This window comes from Bufo bufo, chromosome 2 (assembly GCF_905171765.1).
Source record: "Bufo bufo chromosome 2, aBufBuf1.1, whole genome shotgun sequence".
Classification (NCBI taxonomy): domain Eukaryota; kingdom Metazoa; phylum Chordata; class Amphibia; order Anura; family Bufonidae; genus Bufo; species Bufo bufo.
Window position 1 is genome coordinate 718763191 of NC_053390.1, and position 24798 is coordinate 718787988.

A 24798-nucleotide genomic window follows, 5' to 3' on the forward strand; every position below is an offset into this window, starting at 1 on the left:
TTTTACAACAGCTGGAGGGCTGCAGGTTGAGCATCCCTGCTCTATATGATAAATGCCAGTTGCTGAAGTGAGACAACCCCTTTAAGGACAAAACAGTCCTAATATCTTTAAAGTTGGGATTTCAAACCTGGGTTATAGCATTTGCATGTGTTTACTACTAAGACGCATGGCAGTGGTTGCCTTGAAGAACTAAGTTCATAGAGTTCAATCTCATTGGAGTTGCTAACACAATAACATTGTAGCACTGAATAACTGCTAGACAAGCTGAGCCACATTTCTGAGCCACAAACTCCCGAATATCATGGGAAATTTACAATTAATAACAATAAAAGTCATATTTCCATGTCTAATTATATGGTCTGATAACATAACACAAGCAATACAATGTGTTTCTCAGTTAATGAAGCCAAGATAAAGAATATCATGAATTCCAAAAACCATGCTGCAAAATCAATTACTTAAAATAAAATGATCTGCTTTGAATCCATTTCTTGATATTCCCAATGGAATCTTAAAACCAGCAGTGATGTAGAGTAAAAATCAAAAGACCAAGCAGAACTCTCCTTACCTTATTAATATACGTTCATGAAAGGATCAGAACCAATCTAGATGCTTGAAGAGTAACATTTATTCACTAAAAAGGTACAAAAGCTCAATATGTAATATTCTGCACCTCCACAGATCTACTTTAACACTACAACCCCCGAAAGGCTGAAGGAACTTCTCTTACTCAGTGGGGTCTGCTAGCAGCAGTAATGGCACCGGTGTTCTCATGTCTTCATTGACTTCTACGAGCAGTATGTCACCGGATTCTATAATGAGCTCACAATCAGTCTTTCCAGTTTAGGAGGGAAAAGTAAAGGTGCATTTACACCATGCCATATATATAAGAGAGGAGATGGGCACCACCAACAATACTAATAATACAGTTGGTAGCCATATGTAAAATTGCAAGACCAAAGAAAAGTACATGTCAAAACCAATGCACACGGTATAATAATGGATAATAGCTTTATTGGACAGTCATTACAACCAATTATAAATATACACAACAAATCAAGGGGATCTCAAGTAAAATATATGAGAGACCCCCCACTCCGACAGCATAACGCATACTGAATATTGTGCAGGTACAATAAAAACTTCTATAGATCAAAAGAATACAATAAAGTGGAAAGAAAATATATCATACAAATGTACTGAGACTCCCACTGATCACGAAGGCCGTGTTCACATCTCCGTTATTGATGACCCGACAGCCTGTTCCGGGATAAATGCCAGCTGTTGGATGGACAAAACCCGCTGCATGCAGCAGTATTTTTCCGTCTGAAACTCAGAATTTATGCCGGAAAGCAGACGGATCACTTGACAATTATAGTCAATAGGGATCTGGCAGTGATCTGTTGAATCCAGCAATGCCAGACCAAGGGAACGCCGGCAGGCTGTTTTCTGCTGGAACAGCCTGCAGGAAACATTCACTAGAGATGTCAACGCAGCTCAAGACGAGGGGCTGAAGTTTGTTTAAAGCCCCATCCAGACGAATGTATGGCCTACGTGCATGTGTTGCAGACCACAAACAGCAGGTATGCAATACACGGGCACTGGCGGTGTTAACTCCATGCTGCGGTGCGAACCCATTGACTTGAATGGGTCTGCGTTCCTCAGTACACAACAAAAGAAGCCCACTGAAACACTCAGAAGCCCTTCAACGGGCTCCCGGGTCTGTGCCTCCGCACCACAAAAGATAGGGCATGTTCTATATTTTGCCATATGTTCGGCACCGCTGCAAGGATTTCACACGGCTGGTGCCAGTGTACTGCAGACCCACTGTTTGTGGTCTGCATCATGGGAACATACGTTTGTCTGAATGGGGCGCAAGTGATAGGTATCCTTTACACCAAAATGGCAGACTTTAAATACATTTTTTAAAGAGTATTTTTTAGTAAAGCTCCAACTAAGCATTACTAAAAACATCTCTGTGTAACAAATCAGATAGACAGGTGATGGGCAGTGATAGGGAACATGTTCATAGTCAAGGACAGGGGTAATGACAAGAGGCAGGTTGAAAGCCTCTGCATGTTACACACACGCGTCTTCTACAGACTGAATACTGACACTCCCTAGCAACGCTCAGTTAGAGCCCCAATTCCTGTGAATGGTGGTGGTTCCATTGGCCGGATCCCAACTAATCTAATAGGTATCCACTATCCTGTGGATAGGATAAAACATGGTGGAACCAGAATACTCATTTAACAAATCTTGTTTACTGTATATGATTTCATGATTTGATATTGTGTAATGTTACAAATGTTTTATTGGCACCAGTGACAGTGAAACCTCTACCGAAGATCACATCTTTGAGGAGACCACCACCCTATCCAGACCAGATTTTCGGAGGTCTTTATTAAAAAATATGGAGTCCTTTTCTCTGTACAGAGCTGAGATGCTCTACTAGCAGGATCTGAATTTTCTCTCTGTTCCGCCAGGCAGGTCAGATGACGGCTCCTCATCTCTGATATCTTACCTTATAAACACTCATCAAAGCTCAAATTCTTATCTTCTTATAAGAATGTGGCTTAAATAAAAGCTGTATTGGATAGGCAGATCAGCAAGTGATTGTCGGGAGGTAAGCGTTCTCTTCCGGCAATCGCTTGCTAGCCAGCGGAGAAGACTGCTGCTATCACATGCAGCAATCTCCTCCGCAGCATGCGGAGAAGCGATCGCTATGCCATCGCTCTTCCCCATGCTGTCTACTGGTTTGCCGGTGACAGATTGCTTACAAATCAGAATTGCCCGATTAATAAGCGTTGCTCATTCATCAGGCAATTGGCGGCAGCATTACACTACAAGATGTTCATGCAAATGCTCGTTAGCGATTATCGGCCAAAATATCAGCCAGTGTAATACAGCCTTAAGTGTTTATGACTAGGGATGAGCGAACCTGAACTTTACAGGTTCAGGTTTGGGTGGTGTAGGAATTCCTTTATGGATTCCATTATAACGGAATTCATAGACGGAATGCAAAACGGAAGCCTTTAAGAGGCATTCTATTTTGATCCGTCCTAATAGAAGTCTATAGCCAAGCATAACGGAAATCAGACAGATCTGTTATGCTTGGCCACAGACTTCTATTAGGACGGATCAAAACAGAATGCCCCTTAAAGGCTTCCGTTTTGCATTTCGTCTACAAATTCAGTTATAACGGAATTCATAACGGAATTCCTACACCACCCGAACCTGTAAAGTTCTGGTTCGCTCATCCCTATTTATAACCTCTTAGTAATTTTGAGATAAGGGTTATTAGATGACCTGCACAACTTGAAAGTGAAAGTAGGATGCACACAGCTAGAAAAAAAATTAACCCTTTGTGACAGAACGGCTCAATATTTTTAATAAAGACCAATTGAAAAAATAATTTTTAGCCCCAAATGAGTAAAATACAATCATATAAAATTGTCTCTAAAAGTGTACCTAGCTTTTAACTCAAAAAGACATGTGTTAATAGGCTTTGATATAGTGCTGCACAATATATAGCCCCTCATACGTGAATACTGAGAGGCCCACACTTACACTATTTCATGTCCCATAAAAAACAGAAAAGGCATCAAATATGGCTGAGCAAATTCAATCTTTAATACTCAGTAATGGAAGTGAAAAACAGAGCTACATATATTATGTGCATGGAACATGCTTGGAAATAAGAACATTTCTCAAAGTGTTTCTTCTGTAAAATACGGTATAAATAAATAAAATGTGTGATTTATGAGGCAGTAATGCACAATGGCAGGCGATGGATGTAAAACTCCACATCAGAAAAGTTTGTAAGACATGTTTATGACAGGCCTTATCATTGTTCGGAACCCTTTAAGGACAGGACAAATTAATTATTCACTTCAGACGCCTGGAAATGAACTTCAGGGATTTCATGCAGTGATACGATAAGCTGACAGGAAGCAGGAGACAGACGAAAGAGACCGTACTGGACTAGAGATCTGCAGTGATAGGACGTGGATAGACAGCCAGTGGATAAAAACAAGGACTTCTTTTAAATCTGAATGTTAATCTTCCTAGCGTGGAATAGCTTTCTATGCATAAAGGACATTTTACATGGAACTCTAATCTTTTGAATCATATATTTGAGATTTCTCAGTTCTAAAGCCTCCTTCTAAACCCCATTAATACAGTAAATAAGTTTTTATGATTCTTTATGTGAACTTCTAGGGCCTCTTTCACACGGGCAAGTTTTCCACGCGGGTGCAAGGCGTTAATCCGGACCCATTCATTTCTATGGGGCTGTGCACATGAGCGGTGATTTTCACGCATCACTTGCGCGTTGCGTGAAAATCGCAGCATGCTCTTTTTTGTGCGTTTTTCACGCAACGCAGGCCCCATAGAAATGAATGGGGCTGCGTGAAAATCGCAAGCATCTGCAAGCAAATGCGGATGTGGTGGGATTTTCACGCATGGTTGCTAGGAGACGATCGGGATGGGGACCCGATCTTTATTTTTTTCCCTTATAACATGGTTATAAGGGAAAATAATAGTATTCTTAATACAGAATGCTAAGTAAATTAGGGATGGACCATGTGATGAGCGCAGTGACGTCATCAAAGGTCCTTTACCCAGGTCCTGAAGAAAGAAGAGGAGATCCGCTACGCGACCAAGTTATCATTTTTAACCCCTCAATGGACATTTTACTAAGCATTATGTATTAAGAATGCTATTATTTTCCCTTATAACCATGTTATAAGGGAAAATAATAAAATCTACAGAACACCTAACCCAATCCCGAACTTCTGTGAAAAGGTCCGGGTTCGGTTCTGGGTACCTAACATGCCGATTTTTCTCACTCGCGTGCAAAATGCATTAAAACACTTTGCACTCGCGCGCAAAAATCGCGCACCCGCAACCTATCCAGCCCTCACACGCGACGCCCATGTTAAAGAGGCCTAGCTATAGTAAGGATTTTAGACTATAACATAGAAGGATTCAGACCCATGCATTATCACTGGATGTAGGGTGTATGTTCTACCTCACAAGCTATTTTATTATGCATCATTTAGATAACCTGTTACTGCAATACTACTGTGAGGGGGTACAATTTTTTTAAAGTATTAGGCACGCCACTGTTCACTGGTCATATGCCATACTACTGGCATAACCGCTCAACAAGGTGAGACATAATGCAGGTAGTACAGCATATGACAGATGAGACCACTGATTGGCTGCAGCAATCATGTGACTATGACTTGTAAGCACAGACAGGAGGGATCACTGTAGCTTCTGTGCTGGATCGACTCGGGATAGAAGAGGTGGCAGTGTTTTTTTTTTTTATAGCATTTTGGGATTTTTTTTTCCAGAATACAGATGAAGACTTCAATTAGGTAAAGTATTATACTGGAGAAGTAATGTCGTAAGGACAGGTCATCAATATAAAAGTGGACAACCCCTTTAATTGAGAAGTCTTGCTACAATGGTAGATTGTACATCTTCCAAGGGTAAAAGCAATAACTCATCTAAAAAGTTTCCCAGAAGAGCAACAAAAGAACAACAAGCTTCTCTATCCTCAGCTAAGCTAAGTGTTCTTGACTCCATAAGAAAAAGACCAGGCCACAATGAGAGCCTGCATGGCCAATAACAACTACACCTAGAGTAAGAACAATGTTTATTTCGAAAAGTAAGAAAGTCAAGACATACTGTATTTGATACACTAGCAATTTTGCAAATTTTACCACCTACAAAGAAAGGAGAGGTCTGTAATTTTTATTGCAGGTACACTTCAACTGTGAGAGACAGAATCTAAAAAAAAATCCAGAAAATCACATTGTATGATTTTGAAATAATTAATTTGCATTTTATGCATGGAATAAGTGTTTGATCACCTACCAACCAGCAAGAATTCTGGCTGTCACAGACATGTTAGGCCTCTTTCACACGAGCGTGTCCGTATAAGGTCTGGATACGTTGCGGCAAACCCGCACGAATAGGTACCCAATTGCAGTCAGTCTTGACTGCGATTGAGTTCCGTTGTTCAGTTTTTATCGCGCGGGTGCAATGTGTTTTGCATGCGCGTGATAAAAAACTGAATGTGGTACCCAGACCCAAACTTCTTCACAGAAGTTCAGGTTTGGGTTCAAGGTTGTGTAGATTGTATTATTTTCCCTTATAACATGGTTATAAGGGAAAATAATAGCATTCTGAATACAGAATGCATAGGAAAATAGGGCTGGAGGGGTTAAATAAAAAATTCAAATAAAAATTTAACTCACCTTAATCCACTTGTTCGCGCAGCCGGCATCTCTTCTGTCTTCTTTGAGGAATATGACCTTTGATGACGTCACTGCACTCATCACATGGTCCATCACATGATCTTTTACCATGGTGATGGATCATGTGACGGACCATGTGAAGAGCTTAGTGATGTCATCAAAGGTCCTATTCCTCAAAGAATAAGACAGAAGAGATGCCGGCTGCGCAAACAAGTGGATTAAGAGTTAAATTTTTTATTTTTATTTTTAACCCCTCCAGCCCTATTTTACTATGCATTCTGTATTCAGAATGCTATTATTTTCCCTTATAACCATGTTATAAGGGAAAATAATAAAGATCGGGTCCCCATCCCAATAGTCTCCTAGCAACCGCATTTGCTTGGGGATGCTTGCGATTTTCACGCAGCCCCATTCACTTCTATGGGGCCTGCGTTGCGTGAATAACGCACAATATAGAACATGCTGCGATTTTCACTTAACGCAAAAGTGATGCGTTAAAAATCACCACTCATGTGCGCAGCCGCATAGAAATGAATGGGTCCAGATTCAGTGCTGGTGCAATGCGTTCACCTCACGCATTGCACCCGCGCGGAAATCTCGCCCGTGTGAAAGAGGCCTTAGTTTTTCTTTAAGAAGCCCTCCTACTCTGCACTCATTACCTGTATTTATTGCACCTGTTTGAACTCGTTACCTGTATAAAAAAACACCTGTCCACACACTCAATTACACTCCAACCTCTCCACCATGGCCACGACCAAAGAGCTGTCTAAGGACACCAGGGCCAAAATTGTAGACCTGCACAAGGCTGGGGTGGGCTACAGGACAACAGGCAAGCAGCTTGGTGAGAAGGCAACAACTGTTGGCACAATTATTAGAAAATGGAAGAAACACAAGATGACTGTCAATCTTCCTCAGTCTGGGGCTCCATGCAAGATCTCACCTAATGGGGTAAGGATGGTTCTGAGAAAGGTCAGGAATCAGCCCAGAACTACACGGGAGGTCCTGGTCAATAAACTGAAGAGAGCTGGGACCACAGTCTCAAAGATTACCGTTAGTAACACACTACGCCATCACGGATTATAATTCTGCAGGAGACGAAAGGCCCCCCTGCTCACGCCAGCACATGTCCAGGCCCATTTGAAGTTCGCCAATTACCATCTGGATGACCCAGAGGAGGCATGGGAGAAGGTCATGTGTTCAGATGAGACCAAAATAGAACTTTTTGGCATCAACTACACTCCTGTTTGGAGGAAGAAAAAGGATAAGTACAACCCCAACACCGTCCCAACCGTGAAGAATGGGGACTTTGGGGAACCTTTTCTGCAAAGGGGACAGGACGACTGCACCGTATTGAAGGGAGGATGGATGGGGCCATGTATTGCGAGATTTTGGCCAACAACCTCCTTCCCTCAGTAACAGCATTAAAGATGAGTCATGGATGGGTCTTGACAATGACCCAAAACATACAGCCATGGCAACTAAGGAGTGGCTCCGTAAGATGCATTTCAAGGTCCTGGAGTGGCCTAGCCAGTCTCCAGACCTGAACCCAATCGAAAATCTTTGGAGAGAGCTGAAACTCAATGTAGCCAAATAACATCCCCAACACCTGAGAGATCTGGAGAAGATCTGTATGGAGGAGTGGGACAAAATCCCTGCTGCAGTGTGTGCAAACTTGGTCAAGAACTACAGGAAACGTCTGACCTCTGTAATTGCAAAGGTTTCTGCACCAAATATTACGTTCTGTTTTATTATTTTATCAAATACTTATTTTATGCAATAAAATGAAAATCAATTAATTATTTACAAACCGTACAATGTGATTTTCAGTATTTTTTTTTTTTTTTTAGATTCAGTCTCTCACAGTTGAAGGGTACTATGATAAAAAATATAGACCTCTCCATTCTTTGTAGGTGGAAAAACTAGCAAAATCGTCAGTGTGTGAAATACTTATTTTCCCCACTGTAAATGTATATCCACATCTAAGAGAATGGTTACATGACGATATTTGTAGCGCAAATAGAAGTATACTGCGACGTGTCGCACAACATTTTCGGCAACGATAGTCAATGGTGTCGCACTGCAACATGCTGCGACTGATGCAAAAATCCAACTCGGATGGATATTTGTGTTAAGTTGCAGCATGTCACAGTGCGACACCATTGACTATCATTACAAAAAATGTTGCGCGCCATTGCTACGACAAATGTCGTTGTGTATCCCTAGCCTAAATGGAAGAGGCAAAAATACAAGTTTTTGTTTTGCCTAGTTTTAACTTCTGACCAGAACAGAAAGGTTGTCTTATGACCTATCAAAACAGTTGCCTGAAAACCTACCCATCTTCAGTCCTTCAAAGGGGTAGGGTAAAATTCTTCACTAGGAAAGTGAAAAATATCATTGTACAGAAATTGCTTTTATTTTTTTGGTACAAAGGAGGTTACATTTTCTAGTAATTAGATTTCTACACATGGTAGAGATACAGTAAGTTTATTCCAAAAGTAACCTTATTTCCCTTAAATGTTACAAAAATAAACCCATTACCGCAGATCAACAAAACCACTCAAATGGCATCTGTCAGCAGATTTGTACCTATGACACTGGCTGACCTGTTGCACTTGGCAACTGAAGGCATCTGTGTTGGTCCCATGTTCAAATGTGTCTGCATTAGTGAGAAAAAAAATGATGTTTTAATGTATGCAAATGAGCTTCTAGGAGCAACAAGGGTGTTGCCATTACACCTAGAGGCTCTGCACTCTCTGAAACGGCCTACCCTCTCCACTTTGATTAACAGGGCCAAGCAGGGAAAACGTCATCACACCTGGCTCTGTCAATCAAAGGGCACAACAGTTGCAGACAGAGCTGGAGTAATGGCAACGCCCCCGTTGCTCCGAGAGGTTCGTTCACATATGTTAAAACATCATTTTCCTCAGCAATGAGGGAACATATGAACAAAGGACCAACACTGATGCCTTCAGCTGCCAAGAGCACAAACCTGCTGACAGATGTCATTTAAATCTACAAAACATATAAGAATAGTTTAAAATATACAATATACTTACCACTTGGCCATTCTGTGGATTTTTATGCGCATATGGGGGTCCACGTATATGATTCCACATTTGTCCAGATGTCATTGCAAACACAACACACTAAAATAAAAATGAAAACAAGTTAATTAATACAAATAACTGTTTCAGTATACATAATACAGTTACACAACATCATTTTTCAGTATATGGGCAATTTGGAATTAAAAAAGAATAAGTCTTAGAATTTATTTACTACAAAAACAACACACGGAGTTAGTTAATACATCCTATAAAATGAAGTGAATGCGCAGGTGAATGTTGCTGTGCCTGAAAATACTACAAAAGCAAAACCAAACACAATGCAATAACATTCTGCAAACATAAAATATATGAATGAATGCTATCATTATTATATAAATAAATATGAGGTACTTTTTGATCAAAATCATGTGTGGCCATCTATCACAGCAAGGTGTTACTCTAATATGATTCTCCTCTCCTTGTGCCAATAGGCCTTAAATTAAATCAGCGAAAGAAGAATCCAGCTATATACTGCTGTAATTAAAACCAGCCTGGGTGGTTAAAGTATAACCATAATAAAATGTATATATTATATAATTCAAGCCACGTTCTTATCAGTAAGATAAGAACTGAGCTAATGAGTGCTTATAAGCAGAGATAAGGAGTCCGTCTGCTCCTGGTCTGATGGAAAAGACAGAAAATCAAAAGGACGCTACTAGAGCATCTCAGCTCTGTACAGAAAAAAGGAATCCATATTTTTAATAAAGACCAACGTAAAATAAATTATTTTTAGCTCATAATGAGTACAATGCAATATTTAAAAAAATACCCCCAAAGGTGTATATTAGCTTTATAATTTTATAAAATGTATAATTTATGTAATTCAGTGTTTGCGGAGTGCTGTTGCATTGTGTTTGCTTTTATTTTTGTATTTCAGCCACAGCAGCACACACCTGCACATTTTCTTCATTTTATAGGAGACGCTGAATAACATTGTGTTTTGCATTTGCGGTAAGCATGTGGAGGAGTGGTTGTCTCCATTTGGTTCACATACTCTTAAATAAGTGCAACATATAGCTGGAGCCTACGTTCCTTGAATTTTTTTAGAGACTGTTGGCACTAAGAGAAATGAGTAATTTTAGAGTAGAGCTCCCAACATTATGAGGTCATCTTGTCTGATATTGATGACCTATCCTAAGAATAGGTCATCAATAATTCAGTCGGAGAGAATGACTTTAAAGCCACTTTTATGAACCGCTTTTTGAGATATTTTTCATAACATTTTCATGGTGTTTTTTTTCTTGGCCAGAAAATGCTGTGGCCAGTAGTTAAAATCTATATTTAAAGGCTATGTACACGTTTGGGATATTTTTTATTATTGCATTGTACTCATTTTGAGCTAAAAATTATTTATTTTAAATTGGTCTTATTAAAAATATGGAGTCCTTTTTTCTATACAGAGCTAAGATGCTCTAGTGGCACCCTTTAGATTTTCTGTCAGATCAGGAGCAGACAGACTCCTTATCTCTGACCTTATTATAGCTCAGTTCTTATCTTACTAATAAGATTGTGGCTCAAATAAGTGTTTATGACCGCTCAGTAGTTTAAAGGTGAGGTTTATTAGTTGAAGGCACAGTGATAGTGAATGTACCAGTCACACAGCTAGAAAAACAGTTAACCCTTTGTGACAGAACAGCTCAATATTTTTAATAAAGGCTAATTGAGGTGTACATAGCCTTTAAACATAGTACGCACAATGTGTTTTGGCTTGTCACTTTTTTTATGGCTTTTTTTGGTCAGTGCCTTTTTTTTATAAAACACAGCATGCTCTGGGGGTATGGTGCTTCTTTCTAGCATTTTACCCATATGCCTCCTTATAGGACTTAAAAAATGCAAGATAAAATTCTACTACATAAAGAACTCCACCAAAAAGTATACATCATCATAAAAAGCGTGTTACAGTAAAAAAAAATGTTTTAAAATACAGTTTTCATGCAATTTAACCCCTTAGTGACCACCCATATGCCTTTTTACGGCGGTCACTAAGGGGCCTTAGGCTGGGCCGCCGCATTTTTATGACGGCCCAGTCTAAGCGCTGCACGGCTCCCCCGTGCAGCGCGGACCCGGCTCTCACATGAGAGTCAGGGCCCTGCTCTAACAGCCCGGACCGGCAGGAGTGCCGATCCGGGCTGTTTAACCCGTTACATGCCAGGCACAATGGCGCCCGCTGCATGTAAAGTGGTGACAGAGGGAGCGGACTCCTTCTGTCTTCCATCAGCACCCCGAAAATGCGATCGCGGGGTGCTGATGTGTTGGGAAGCTTACCTTGCTTCCGATCAGGGCCCCGAGCCGGTCTTCAGTTATCTCCAGCAGGCTGTGCCTCTCTGGCGCAGCCTGCTGATCAATGTTTGAGTAGCATTGCTATTGAAATGTAATGCATTATAGAGATATAAATAAAAAAAATTCCATAAAATAAAAAAATATGCTTTTTTTTCCATTGAAAATACGCTTTACAATGACAAAAATAGCAAAAAGAAAATATCCCCCATATGTTTGGTATTGCCGCATCCGTAACGACCCGGACTACATAAATATGACATAAATTATCCCCTATGGTGAACGCCGTAAAAAAAAAAAAAAAAAAAAGACAGAATTTCACATTTATTCTTAGTTTCCACCGAAAAAAACGTAACGACAAGCGATCAAAAAGCAGCATTTACTCCAAAATGATACCAATGAAAAATACAAGTCGTCCCTCAAAAATCAAGCCCTCACACAACTCCATAGAAAAAAAAATAAAAAAGTTATGGGTCTTTATTGCAAAAAAAAGTAGTAAAACGTAAAAAAAATAGTATTTAGTATCACTGCAATCGTACTGATCCAGAGAATAAAGATCTTATGTTATTTGTACCGAAAAATGAACGCCGTAAAATTTATAATGTAAAAACGCTGTAGCAGTATTGCTATTTTTCCCCATCTCCCTCCCAGAAAGAGTTAATAAAAGTTAATCAGAAAGTTATGTGTACCCCAAAATGGTGCCATTAAAAACTACAACTTGTCCAGTAAAAAACAAGCACTCATAAAGCTATATAGACGAAAAAATAAAAAAGTTATACCTCTTGGAACGAGACTATGAAAAAAAAGGAAGAAAAACGCTTGGTCATAAAGGCCCAAACAGGCTTGGTCACTAAGGGGTTAAAATGCCAAAAAATGACACTCTGTGAAGGATGCATACATGAGTACTCCACTTTGGGCTTTCACCTCTTTCTGTTGGATCTTCCAGCAATCATCTGTAATTTGGCAGCCTTGTATCAAGTGTTCAATTATCCTGCAGTGCCACCACAGGGGAAATCATACAATTATATGTATAGACCAGGTCCTACAGACAAAGAGCTGCTCTTTGTACCCAGTTCTCTCTTTCGCTAAATGATGGAGGTCCTGTTTTATTAAAGGGGTTATCTGGGCTTTGCAGAAAAACCTGCAGTGTTCTAATCTTGTAGAGGAAAGATACTTACTATCAACAGTTATAAATGCAACCATGACTAAAGGTCATAAAAGAAAAAAAGATTACACTTTCCATCTTTAAACTAAATTGAAAAGCACATCTTTGCACAAAAATGAACATTTAGATTTCTTATGCCTGTGCATAGTGTTATTAATAGAAACATAGAATATTGATGGCAGAAAAAGACCCTGTTAGGTCTACAGTCCATGCCCACTGCAGGCGCGGACACCACGGCACTTGCCATGCTATCCAGTGTTCTGGTCGCTGATGTCCTCTCTATGCTGCTGCCTCCATGCTCCCGAGTTATGCTCCCTTAGGGCAGTGGTCAGCAAACCGCGGCTCGCGAGCCACATGCGGCTCTTTTGATCCTTCACTGCGGCTCTTTGGTTCGGCGTGGCGGGTGGGCGGCCGCGCAGCCATATCGTGTCGCTCAAGCTGCTTGTAAATTGTCCGTCATGCGCCTGCTGCCCCGTCTGTCTGCTCCTTCCACTTTATGAATGAAGCAGGCAGGCGGGGCAGGAGGCACATGACGGAGGGTGAGATGTCACGCTGCGCACAGCAGCAGAAGAGCGGGCAGCGCGGCTCTAGTTCGGCTGCCCACTGTGAGGAGGGGTGGAGTGGTGAAGAGGCCGCCGCTCAGGAGGAACAAAATGTCCTGCAGCAGAAAGGTAGGAGCTGCCCCCGGTGTGTGCACCGGCCCCACCGCAAGTGTCCCTGCCCCCTTCCTTCCCCCCACTAATACATTACTTACTGGAAGGCACTTATGGGGGATATCTGTGGAGGGCACTTATGGGGGATATCTGTGGAGGGCACTTATGGGGGATATCTGTGGAGGGCACTTATGGGAGATATCTGTGGAGGGCACTTATGGGGGATATCTGTGGAGGGCACTTATGGGGGATATCTGTGGAGGGCACTTATGGGGGATATCTGTGGAGGGCACTTATGGGGGATATCTGTGGAGGGCACTTATGGGGGATATCTGTGGAGGGCACTTATGGGGGATATCTGTGGAGGGCACTTATGGGGGATATCTGTGGAGGGCACTTATGGGGGATATCTGTGGAGGGCACTTATGGGGGATATCTGTGGAGGGCACTTATGGGGGATATCTGTGGAGGGCACTTATGGGGGATATCTGTGGAGGGCACTTATGGGGGATATCTGTGGAGGGCACTTATGGGGGATATCTGTGGAGGGCACTTATGGGGGATATCTGTGGAGGGCACTTATGGGGGATATCTGTGGAGGGCACTTATGGGGGATATCTGTGGAGGGCACTTATGGGGGATATCTGTGGAGGGCACTTATGGGGGATATCTGTGGAGGGCACTTATATAGCATCTTATGCTATATATGTGTCCTCCACAGATATCCCCCATAAGTGCGTCCTCCACAGATATCCCCCATAAGTGCGTCCTCCACAGATATCCCCCATAAGTGCGTCCTCCACAGATATCCCCCATAAGTGCGTCCTCCACAGATATCCCCCATAAGTGCGTCCTCCACAGATATCCCCCATAAGTGCGTCCTCCACAGATATCCCCCATAAGTGCGTCCTCCACAGATATCCCCCATAAGTGCGTCCTCCACAGATATCCCCCATAAGTGCGTCCTCCACAGATATCCCCCATAAGTGCGTCATCCACAGATATCCCCCATAAGTGCGTCCTCCACAGATATCCCCCATAAGTGCGTCATCCACAGATATCCCCCATAAGTGCGTCCTCCACAGATATCCCCCATAAGTGCGTCCTCCACAGATATCCCCCATAAGTGCGTCCTCCACAGATATCCCCCATAAGTGCGTCCTCCACAGATATCCCCCATAAGTGCGTCATCCACAGATATCCCCCATAAGTGCGTCCTCCACAGATATCCCCCATAAGTGCGTCATCCACAGATATCCCCCATAAGTGCGTCATCTACAGATATCCCCCATAAGTGCGTCATCCACATTACATCCACATCTGCAGACAAGTTTAAGAAAAGTAAAAAATTATAAAGATAAAATGAAATAATAATCAAGATCCAAATAAAAGAAAGTACATATAAAAGTATTCAAAAACACACTCTGGGCTCATGCCCACGAATGTAAGGGCGCCGTGCCTGTGCTGCGGTCCGCAATGCACGGACACAGACCATGGGGCAGCTGCATGAGGATCGCGGACCCATTCACTTGAATGGGGTTCGCGATCCGCATCCGACTGCCCGCACCGCAAAAAAGTAGCACATGCTGAAGTGAATGGGTCCATGATGCGGGCTGCACAAGGCCGTGTGCAGCCCTCATCATGGACCCATTCACTTCAATGGGTCCAGGATCGGGGATATGAGTGCTACAGTGTGCTTCCGTGGTGCTTCTGGCTGTGCCTCCGCACCGCAAAAAAGTAGTGCATGCGCCCGGATCCTGGAACCATTGAAGTGAATGGGTCCTTGATGCGGGCTGCACACGGCCGTGTGCAGCACGCATCATGGACCCATTCACTTCAGCATGCGCTACTTTTTTCCGGGCACATACTGTTGATGCAATATTTTTTTCTTTTTAGATGTGGCTCTCGAAAGAAATTCCAATCGTGGTTTTGGCGATATTTGGCTCAGTTGACAAAAAAGGTTGCCCACCACTGCCTTAGGGCATGTGCACTCACCCCCAACCTCTTAAAGGGCCAGTGCGCACTTCCAATCCTTCCCCGTCCAGGGGGGTCCCTGGGTACTGAAGTCACCCTCTGTAGGGTGCCTGAACTTTAGGTTCCGTGGAGTATTCCTGCCCTGTTTTAAGTGTGTTTCACCCTGCCTGTGTGCCCCTGCACATTCAAGTACAAGTTCAGTTCAGGTTCAAGTTAACCCAGTCCGTCTATTCTCCATTCTAGCCCCCTACCTGCCTGCCTCATGTTTGCTTCATCACTACTCTGCCCGCAAGTCTATCCTGTGTCTGCATTAATCTGCCTGGATCTCTAAAAAAAATAAATGCATTCTAGTCTTGGTGACTGTTCAACTATAACTTTGGTTTTCCTGCATTTTTGGTGTGTTCTTTGTATCCTAATAGTATAGTGCTTGCACCAGAGACCTTGAACCCAGTGAGTCAGCTGCTACCTACACTGGGACTATCCCAGGAGGTAGTGGATTGGTTGCTTCCCTGAAGCAAAGTCCTGATACTTTTATAGAGGTTAAAGGGAGAATACCAGGGGAATGCTGGAGTAACACCCTCAGGATTCAGCCCAAAGCCAAACCAGTTAGTTGGCACAGAGGATTCACATTCACTGAACTGTAACAGACCCCCTCATCCATCTACTTTGCCCTTATATTTCTTATTTACCTTAGGATAGACATGTGTTTTTCCCAGGCATGCTTAACTTCACTTACTGTACATTTTCCAACCACATCTCATGGGAGGCTTTTTTTGGTGTAAAAATATTTTCTTCTCTTCCCCCAACTAATTTTAGATTTTGCCCCCTTGTTCTTCAGTTGAGTTTTTTTTTAAATTCAAAACACTTCCCTCTTGAACCTTATTTAAAGGGGTAGCCCAGCCGTTAATACTGATGGCCTATCCTCAGGATAGGTCATCAATATCTGATTGATGGGTGTCCGAGACCTTGCAACTCCGCCAATCAGCTGTTTGAATAGAAGGTGGAGCGCTGCTTCCTCTTCATTACACTGCACATCGTTGTGGAAGTGCAGTATAATACAAGTACTCGCTCCATTCAAATGAGGTGTAGAGTAAAGATACGAAAGCGGTGCTCGCATGGAGCGCCGCCTCCTTGTCTCACAGATGATCAGCGGGGGTGCCAGGTGTTGGACCCCCACCGATCAGATATTGATGACCTATCCTGACGATAGATGATTAATATTAACGGTTGGACAACCCCTTTAATCCTTTAACATATTTAAAGATTTCAATCATGACTACAGGGACGGACTGGGAACTTAAAGTGGCCCTGGAAAAAAAATATTAAAAGTGGCCCCAGATTGATGGAAGGCAAGGCCAGCAATACCATATTGTGACACATTATACGACCCCAACAGAGCCAAATACCACAGTCCATCACAAAATACTGCGAGCAGCACAACATACATCCCCAAAAACTTTCACTGGCCGGCTGTGAGGAGGGCCTGGGCATCGGCCCACTGGGAAATTTACCTGTAAGGTCTATGGCCAATTTGCCCCTGCATGACTCCCTTCTGTCCTCAGGGCTATACAGATTCAGTTCTTAAAGTCTCTTTTGATCTTCAGTTTAACCGTGCAGTTGGGTACAAGTGTTTAAATAGGTTTCCCCATAAATATAAGATTTAAACCTCACAGATGACACTTTTTTTTCTAATAATGCATCAGACCGAAAAAATAAAAGATTTATAAAAGGCAATCTGTCATCAGGGCAGATCCCTTGCAATGGCTCTTGAAATACTTTGATGAAAAGACAAAAAAAAAGAGACCAAAATAGGCCGGAACTAAGGGGTTACTATTTTCCCTGGCAAACAAATTAATATTAAGCAACACATAACACACATTTCCCTTGGCTCTATCACCCTCCTGTGGTGCTGTTCCAGTTTAGTGCTCAGTGTTGCAGCTTACCAGCTACTCAGAGGATACTAAATCATATGACAAGCATTGCGGGTGTCGTAATGTTCCATACCTCACAGCAAAGAGGTCATGTAGCCATCTGAATTCCTAATTCAATTTAGCACATTTTCAAACAGTACAACCAACCAGTGTCACATTTAATCTTGCTATGTCCATAAATGAGTGCAATGCAATGATTTCTGAAAGCAAATGCAGGCAAAACAGCCACTTTTCATGATCTTCGTTGACTATTAAAATGCAGGAGATAATTTGGGAATTGGCATGAAAATGTGGTACGCACATATATTTTATTCTTCTCATTGCCTTAAGGAAAATATCCTTGTAAGGGGATGTATTATATGTGTGTCAGCACAAAAAATGACTGCAGAAACAAGTACAAGGAAATACACCACAAGAGGGTTAGTATATAAAAACCATACAGTATATTGATAGACACAGCTACGTGACATAAGGCCGTCCACGGTCAACATATCAAATAAAAAGGGGAAATCAGATGTTAGATGTTCAGAAGGTTATAAAAAATAAAATAAAAGCTAGAATCTGAACGGCTACTATAGGAGACACTTCCTCCTTTCCTCTTACTAGTCGTTGCACATAAGGGTTGTGGTTCAAGTCACAGCCAGCCGGTGGAATCGATTACAGAACTTTGCTCTGTGGGTCAGTATGATTACTATGATGCCACATGATAATAAAAATATACTGGGTAATTTATCAAGACGGGCCTGTGGTACACCATTCTTGATAACCCCTGCGCTATCGAGGATACTCTTAATTTATGAAGAGGTGTAGGCACAGCCTCCAAGAGTCCATACACCTAAATTGAAATCAATTATTTTAGTCTTTATTTACAAAAAAAAAACTGGCTTAAAACAAGATAAATGTGCCAGCCCCGCTGGCCACCCCTTCCCTTGCCACGACCCCCTACTTGGAAAGTGCCAAAAGTGCTGGCGCTGGTGTTTAAAAAGTTGCAAACATGGGGTTTGAGACTTTTCTCGCCAGAAAACTGGCGTAGGGAAAAACATCTCTCCCATTGTTTTTATTATAATATTTGCACAATGAAACACTTTTATTTATTAATTTTTTATACTAAATAATGTATTCATTTTACAGTATGGGTCTTAAGGATGTGGCCTATATATATGTTTTTCAATAATAACGGCTTCCCTCGGGCTGAGGTGAAAGCTGCCCATAAAGTATATGCAGCTCTCCCTTCAACCTGCTCTAATTCAGGCTAGACCATGCACAGTGCCAGGTCATTGACCTTCAAGCAAGACCAAGATCGCAGCTCTAGCTCAATTCTAGCCCACCTGACCCCAGAAGTGCCCCCCCCCCCTTCTGCAGCCATGAGGCCAATGCTGAACAAAACACTATTGTCTTATATAGTTTGGACAAACCCTGCTAGGCTTCCTGCTAGGAAGTGGGGGTTAAAGGTTTTCAAGGTCTTCTATTCTGACTTATACTTAAAGGGGTTCTGCACTTTGTTTAAACTGATGATCTATCCTCTGGATAGATCATCAGCATCTGATCGGCGGGGGTCCCGATCAGCTGTTTGAGAAGGCTGCGGCGCTGCTGGAGCACCGCTGCCTTCTCAAACAGCTGATCAAGAGCCATTGCAAGGGATCTGCCCTGATGACAGATTGCCTTTTACCGCCAGCTTAGTGACGTCACGACTAGTATCAACTTGCCTGGGCGGGGCTAAGCTCAATTCAAGTAAACAGAGCTTATCCCCGCCCAAACAGCTTATCTCCGCCCAACACCTTCTCAAACAGCTGATCGGCGGGGGTCTCGGGTGTCGGACCCCCGTCGATCAGATTCTGATGATCTATCCAGAGGATAGATGATCAGATGCTGATGATCTATCCAGAGGATAGATCATCAGTTTAGACAAAGTGCAGAACCCCTTTAAGCTAGGACATTAATATCCAATTGATGGGGTGCCGACACCTGGCAACACTACCGATCAGCTGCTAGCTGGATCGCGGCCACTGGAACCAAGATGGTGTACGGAGCTGGAATCAGATAGCTCTATACACCGTGTAGCACCTGTGCCAGGTTCCTGAAGCTCAGCCCTCACTCTAGTGCAGTAAACATGAGGGGTCCCGACACAGGGTACTAAGCTGTCTGCTTCTGGCCCCATACACTGTGTTAGTTCCCTTGGCCATGGCTCCTGAAAGTGTAAATGAGACCACAGGCTGACAACTGAGGTGAAGCATACCTGTTGGTGCATATATTAAACAACTTGGCAGCGATCGTTAAAATCTTACATGCTAGATTAATTTTGTAAGCGTGTTCTTTGATTAATTAGCTTTTACTTGTTTTGACTCTGCTGATCCGGGTTCTCTCTTGAACACAGCACAGTGTATACTCCCTGAAAGTTATTACTGCTTGGGATTCAGTAACTTACCTTGTTTTACGAACTTTAAAATTGACTTGTTTTAAAAAAAACAATAAAATAGGGGCTTAAATCACTTTGGGTATATTCTCTTGCATTCAAACAAATAGCTTTCTTGCTTTCATACAGTACATCAATTCCAATTTCCTACCTTTCTGGTGCATTGCTCTGAGAGTTTATCGCACCTTTCTAATGAAATGCAATTTCATGCAGGGATTGAAGATCTTGTTAATTTTGTTGACATTTGTATAGATTACATTTGTAGCAAATAAACAAACACGAATATGCTTTCCCATATGCTCAGTAACTCATAGCGAAAGGCAGACGGGCAGAAACTCAGATGCTTATTAATCATCAACCAATGATTTCTACGCTTCCTAAGTAAATGACTGCAAAAAGTAGCAATGGAAACAATAATGTCCATTTCATGAGAGATAAAACATTTTCGGGGGTTATCAAATAGCATCACATTCTAAACAAACTAGTAAATGAAAAGACAGGGGACGCTCTGAAAGCGCACTGGATGGAAATGCAATTGGAACGTTATTACAACTTACAGGGAACCTGTCACCGGGATTTTGTGTATAGAGCTGAGGACATGGGTTGCTAGATGGCCGCTAGCACATCCGCAATACCCAGGTCCCATAGCTCTGTGTGCTTTTATTGTGTAAAAAAACCTATTGGATACATATGCAAATTAACCTGAGATGAGTCCTGTACGTGAGAGGAGTCAGGGACAGGACTCATCTCAGGTTAATTTGCATATGTGACGTAACTTCTAACCACGTCCTGCTGCCACCCGCCTGATGCCTCCCCTGCCCTTTCTACAATGGGGCTTCTTGGCCTATTGATATGTACATGTTGAATTTTTATAAGGATATGCATGCCACTAGGCCTTGATATCACACTGTTTTTGGGTTCTGCTACTACCATCTTGTGCTGTATGCCACTGCTGACCCCCCCCCTCCCCACTCTGTCATCGGGCGACTATTGTCACAGTCAATGCTGCTGCCCCCAATCCCCACTCTGTGATGGGGCCACTATTGTCTCTGTTACTACCACTGCTGTTGGCACAGATCCCCACTTTGTTATTAGGCCACTATTGTCCCTGTTCGTCCATGTTGACATCACCGTTTATTTTTCCTTTATTATCCATCAGACAGAACAGAAAGATCAAATAAAAAAAGGATCCTGTATTTTGAGCATTCCTAAGGCCTCAGTATTTGATCAGTATTTGTAAGCCAAAAGCAGGAGTGGGTCCAAAACACAGAAGAGATGCAAATATTTCCATTACATTTTATATGTTTTAGACCAACTCCTGTTTTTGGCTTACAAATACTGATCGAATACTGATGCAAAATACTGACCAAATACTAACCAATTGAAAGAGGCCATTAAAGTCCTGCATGCAGGACTATTTTCCTTGTTAAAAAAAAAATGACGTATGGAAATTGAGCATAAGGCCTCTTTCACACGGTCAGTATTTTGCATCAGTATTTGTAATCCAAAAGCAGGAGTTGGTCCAAAACACAAAAGAGATGTAAATATTTCTATTACATTTTTATGCTGTTTTGGACCCACTCCTGGTTTTGGCTTACAATCAAAGATCAAATACTGACTGTCTGAAAGAGGCTTTATGGATGCACAAAATACAGGCTACATTTTTTTATTTTATTTTTCTGTTCTTCTGACGGATCAGAAGAACAGAAAAATAAACGGTGATGTGAACACAGTCTTACTGCCACTGCTGCTGCCCCCGTTCCCACTGTCATGGGGCCACTATTGTCCGTGTTACTGCCACTGCTGTTGGCCATCATCTCCATCCTGTTATTGGGCCACTATTGTTACTGCCATTGCTGCTGCCGCCCTGGGTCATGGGGCCACTATTGTCACAGTTACTGCTGCCCCCCTCCCCACTCTGTCATGGGGCCACTATTGTTACTGCTGCTGCCACTCTCCCTACTCTGTCATAAGGCCACTACTTGAATCTTGGGGCACTGCACGGTTAAGTCTACAGTGATAAATTAGACCTGACGGTAAGGCCCCTTTCACACGGGCGAGTATTCCGCCCGGATGCGATGCGGGAGGTGAACGCATTGCACCCGCACTGAATACCGACCCATTCATTTCTATGGGGCTGTTCACATGAGCGGTGATTTTCACGCATCAGTTATGCGTTGCGTGAAAATCGCAGCATGTTCTATATTCTGCGTTTTTCACGCAACGCAGGCCCCATAGAAGTGAATGGGGTTGCGTGAAAATCGCAAGCATCCGCAAACAAGTGCGGATGCGGTGCGATTTTCACGCACGGTTGCTAGGAGACGATCGGGATGGAGACCCGATCATTATTATTTTCCCTTATAACATGGTTATAAGGGAAAATAATAGCATTCTGAATACAGAATGCAAAGTAAAATAGGAGGGGTTAAAAAAAAAATAAAAAAAATTTAACTCACCTTAATCCACTTGCTCGCGTAGCCCGGCATCTCCTTGTGTCTTCTTTGTTGAAGGACCTGTGGTGAGCATTAATTACAGTTCAAGGACCTGTGATGACGTCACTCCGGTCATCACATGGTACGTCACATGATCTTTTACCATTTCAACAAAGAAGACACAAGGAGATGCCGGGCTACGCGAGCAAGTGGATTAAGGTGAGTTAATTTTTTTTTTAACCCCTCTAGCGCTGTTTTACTATGCATTCTGTATTCAGAATGATATTATTTCCCCTTATAACCATGTTATAAGGGGAAATAATACTATTTACAGAACACCGATCCCAAGCCCGAACTTCTGTGAAGAAGTTCGGGTTTGGGTACCAAACACGCGCGATTTTTCTCACGCGAGTGCAAAACGCATTACAATGTTTTGCACTCGCGCGGAAAAATCGCGGGTGTTCCCGCAACGCACCCGCACATTTTCCCGCAACGCCCATGTGAAAGAGGCCTAACAGTGACCTATAATACTGACGCACAGTAAATCTACAGAAGGGATAAAAAAGCATGTGTCTGGACTGCTACAACATGCATTAAAAGAAAAAAAATTCCCCCACTACTTTATTGGCGCTGCCTCCATTTCTTTAATTTGTTCCACTAAGGGGCCATGGCACTGCAGGGGTGCGCACAGGTTTTTGGCTTTACTGAAGGGTGCTGTATGCTTTCGATTTAGGCCTCTTTCACACGACCGTATGGCTTTTTCAGTGTTTTGCGGTCCGTTTTAAACCGATCCATTGTTCCGTTTTTTGTTTCCGTTGTGTTTCCGTTCCGCTTTTCCGTATGGCATATACAGTATACAGTAATTTCATAGAAAAAATTGGGCTGGGCATAACATTTTCAATAGATGGTTCCGCAAAAAACGGAACGGATACGGAAGACTTACGGATGCATTTCCGTATGCATTACGTTTTTTTGCGGACCCATTGACTTTAATGGAGCCACGGAACGTGATTTGCGGCCAAATATAGGACATATTCTATCTTTCAACGGAACGGAAAAACGGAAACGGAATGCATACGGAGTACAATCCGTGTTTTTGGCGGAACCATTGAAATGAATGGTTCCGTATACGGACCGTATACGGAACGCAAAAAACGGCCCGCAAAAATGGAAAAAAAAAACGGTCGTGTGAAAGAGACCTTAACAGAAGGGATTAGCTATGAATCTTGGTGCACTGCACAGGGATGTAGACAGCGATAAATTACACCTGTTATACTGATGGCCCAGTACCTACAGAACGGATTAACTATGGATATGGGTGCACTACAATGTAATACACACAGTGGTACACTCTCCCTGCATTTTCAGTTTCAAGCCTTCACACTGAGGCCACCAAGTGGGATGAATATGGTTAGGCAGAGTGGCCTGGGTATGCCTCATTTAAATTTCTTGTCAAAGTTCGTCGAATTGGCTGAATCAATTTTTTTAAATCTTCTCTCATCTCTATTGATGACCTATTCTCAGGATAGGTGATGAAAATAAGACCCCCGCAGATGAGCTGATTGAAGAGAAGGCCGCGCTTGCCATTACAAGAAGCCGTCCCATTCACTTCTATGGGACGCTCGTTCCTATTCAAGTGTCATCATTAAAACTTTGTCACAAAAAAAGACAAAAAAAATTTCTGATTGAATGTAGATTGAATTAGTTTTTTTGGGCTGTGTTCACATCGGGCGTTTCTGAAGCCTCTCTTTTTTTCTTTTTTTCCCTTTCACTTTGGCTGGGAAACGGGGATTCTCTATAGGAATAGCTTACTTGGTGCACTCCGTCATCCGTTATTGTATTGGTGGTTGTGATAGAGCTATAAAGGGTGAATACACCAGTATGTTTGATTTAATATATCAGATACATTTATAGGGGGCTTAATTATTTTTTATTTATCTCTGTATTTTAAACCAAATGAACACCTTTTCTCCAAGTAGGTGAAATAATGAAATTGACTGTTAGAGATGATAATTTTGGGTCATGTTCACATGGTGCAGTTTTGATACTTTTTTTTTTTCTTTTTCCTTTTTAATGTTGGGACTCTGAATTCATTAGATGAGGGGTTTTCTGGGTGCTTGCTGCATACCAGCAGATCGGTACCACAGTTAGGGGCTTTGCCATAGCTGCACTGTGTGAATGCACCCTCATGATGTTTTTAAGTGATGTGACTTTTGACTTGGAAGTGTTGGCACTTATGGAGTTAAAAATGCGGACTGGAGCTTGGAATAAGAATCCCTGAAAAAGCCATGAGAGGTGATACTAGTTGGACACTTGGGATGATCTCCATCCTGAGATGATTCCTACTATTTTACAACATTTTATACAAGATGTTCCTCTTGGGAGTATTCTGAATAAATACAGCAGGTGATTTTACCTTAAATGATCCTTCACAAGGCTCTGTTTCTTTGTGTTTCCATATTCCCGTTGGGGAATCAGGATCCAAGAGATGCAGCTCCAGCAAAGCTAGCAAACAGTGATTTGAAAATGTGAGGGGCTGCAGTGTGGCTATACACAACACTTTTTTGGTGATCCATG

The 24798-nt window shown here is 42.3% G+C and overlaps 1 protein-coding gene across 2 annotated transcripts in view; it reads right to left on the reverse strand.

The window, feature by feature from the left end:
- The window catches only part of TUSC3 (tumor suppressor candidate 3), a 357616-nt gene that overhangs the window by 63744 nt on the left and 269074 nt on the right, over nucleotides 1-24798 (reverse strand). For both annotated transcript variants that reach the window (XM_040418803.1, XM_040418804.1), the window contains exon 6: nucleotides 9326-9415. In XM_040418803.1, coding sequence (XP_040274737.1) covers nucleotides 9326-9415 — 90 coding nt within the window. The remainder of the gene's footprint in view (nucleotides 1-9325; nucleotides 9416-24798) is intronic.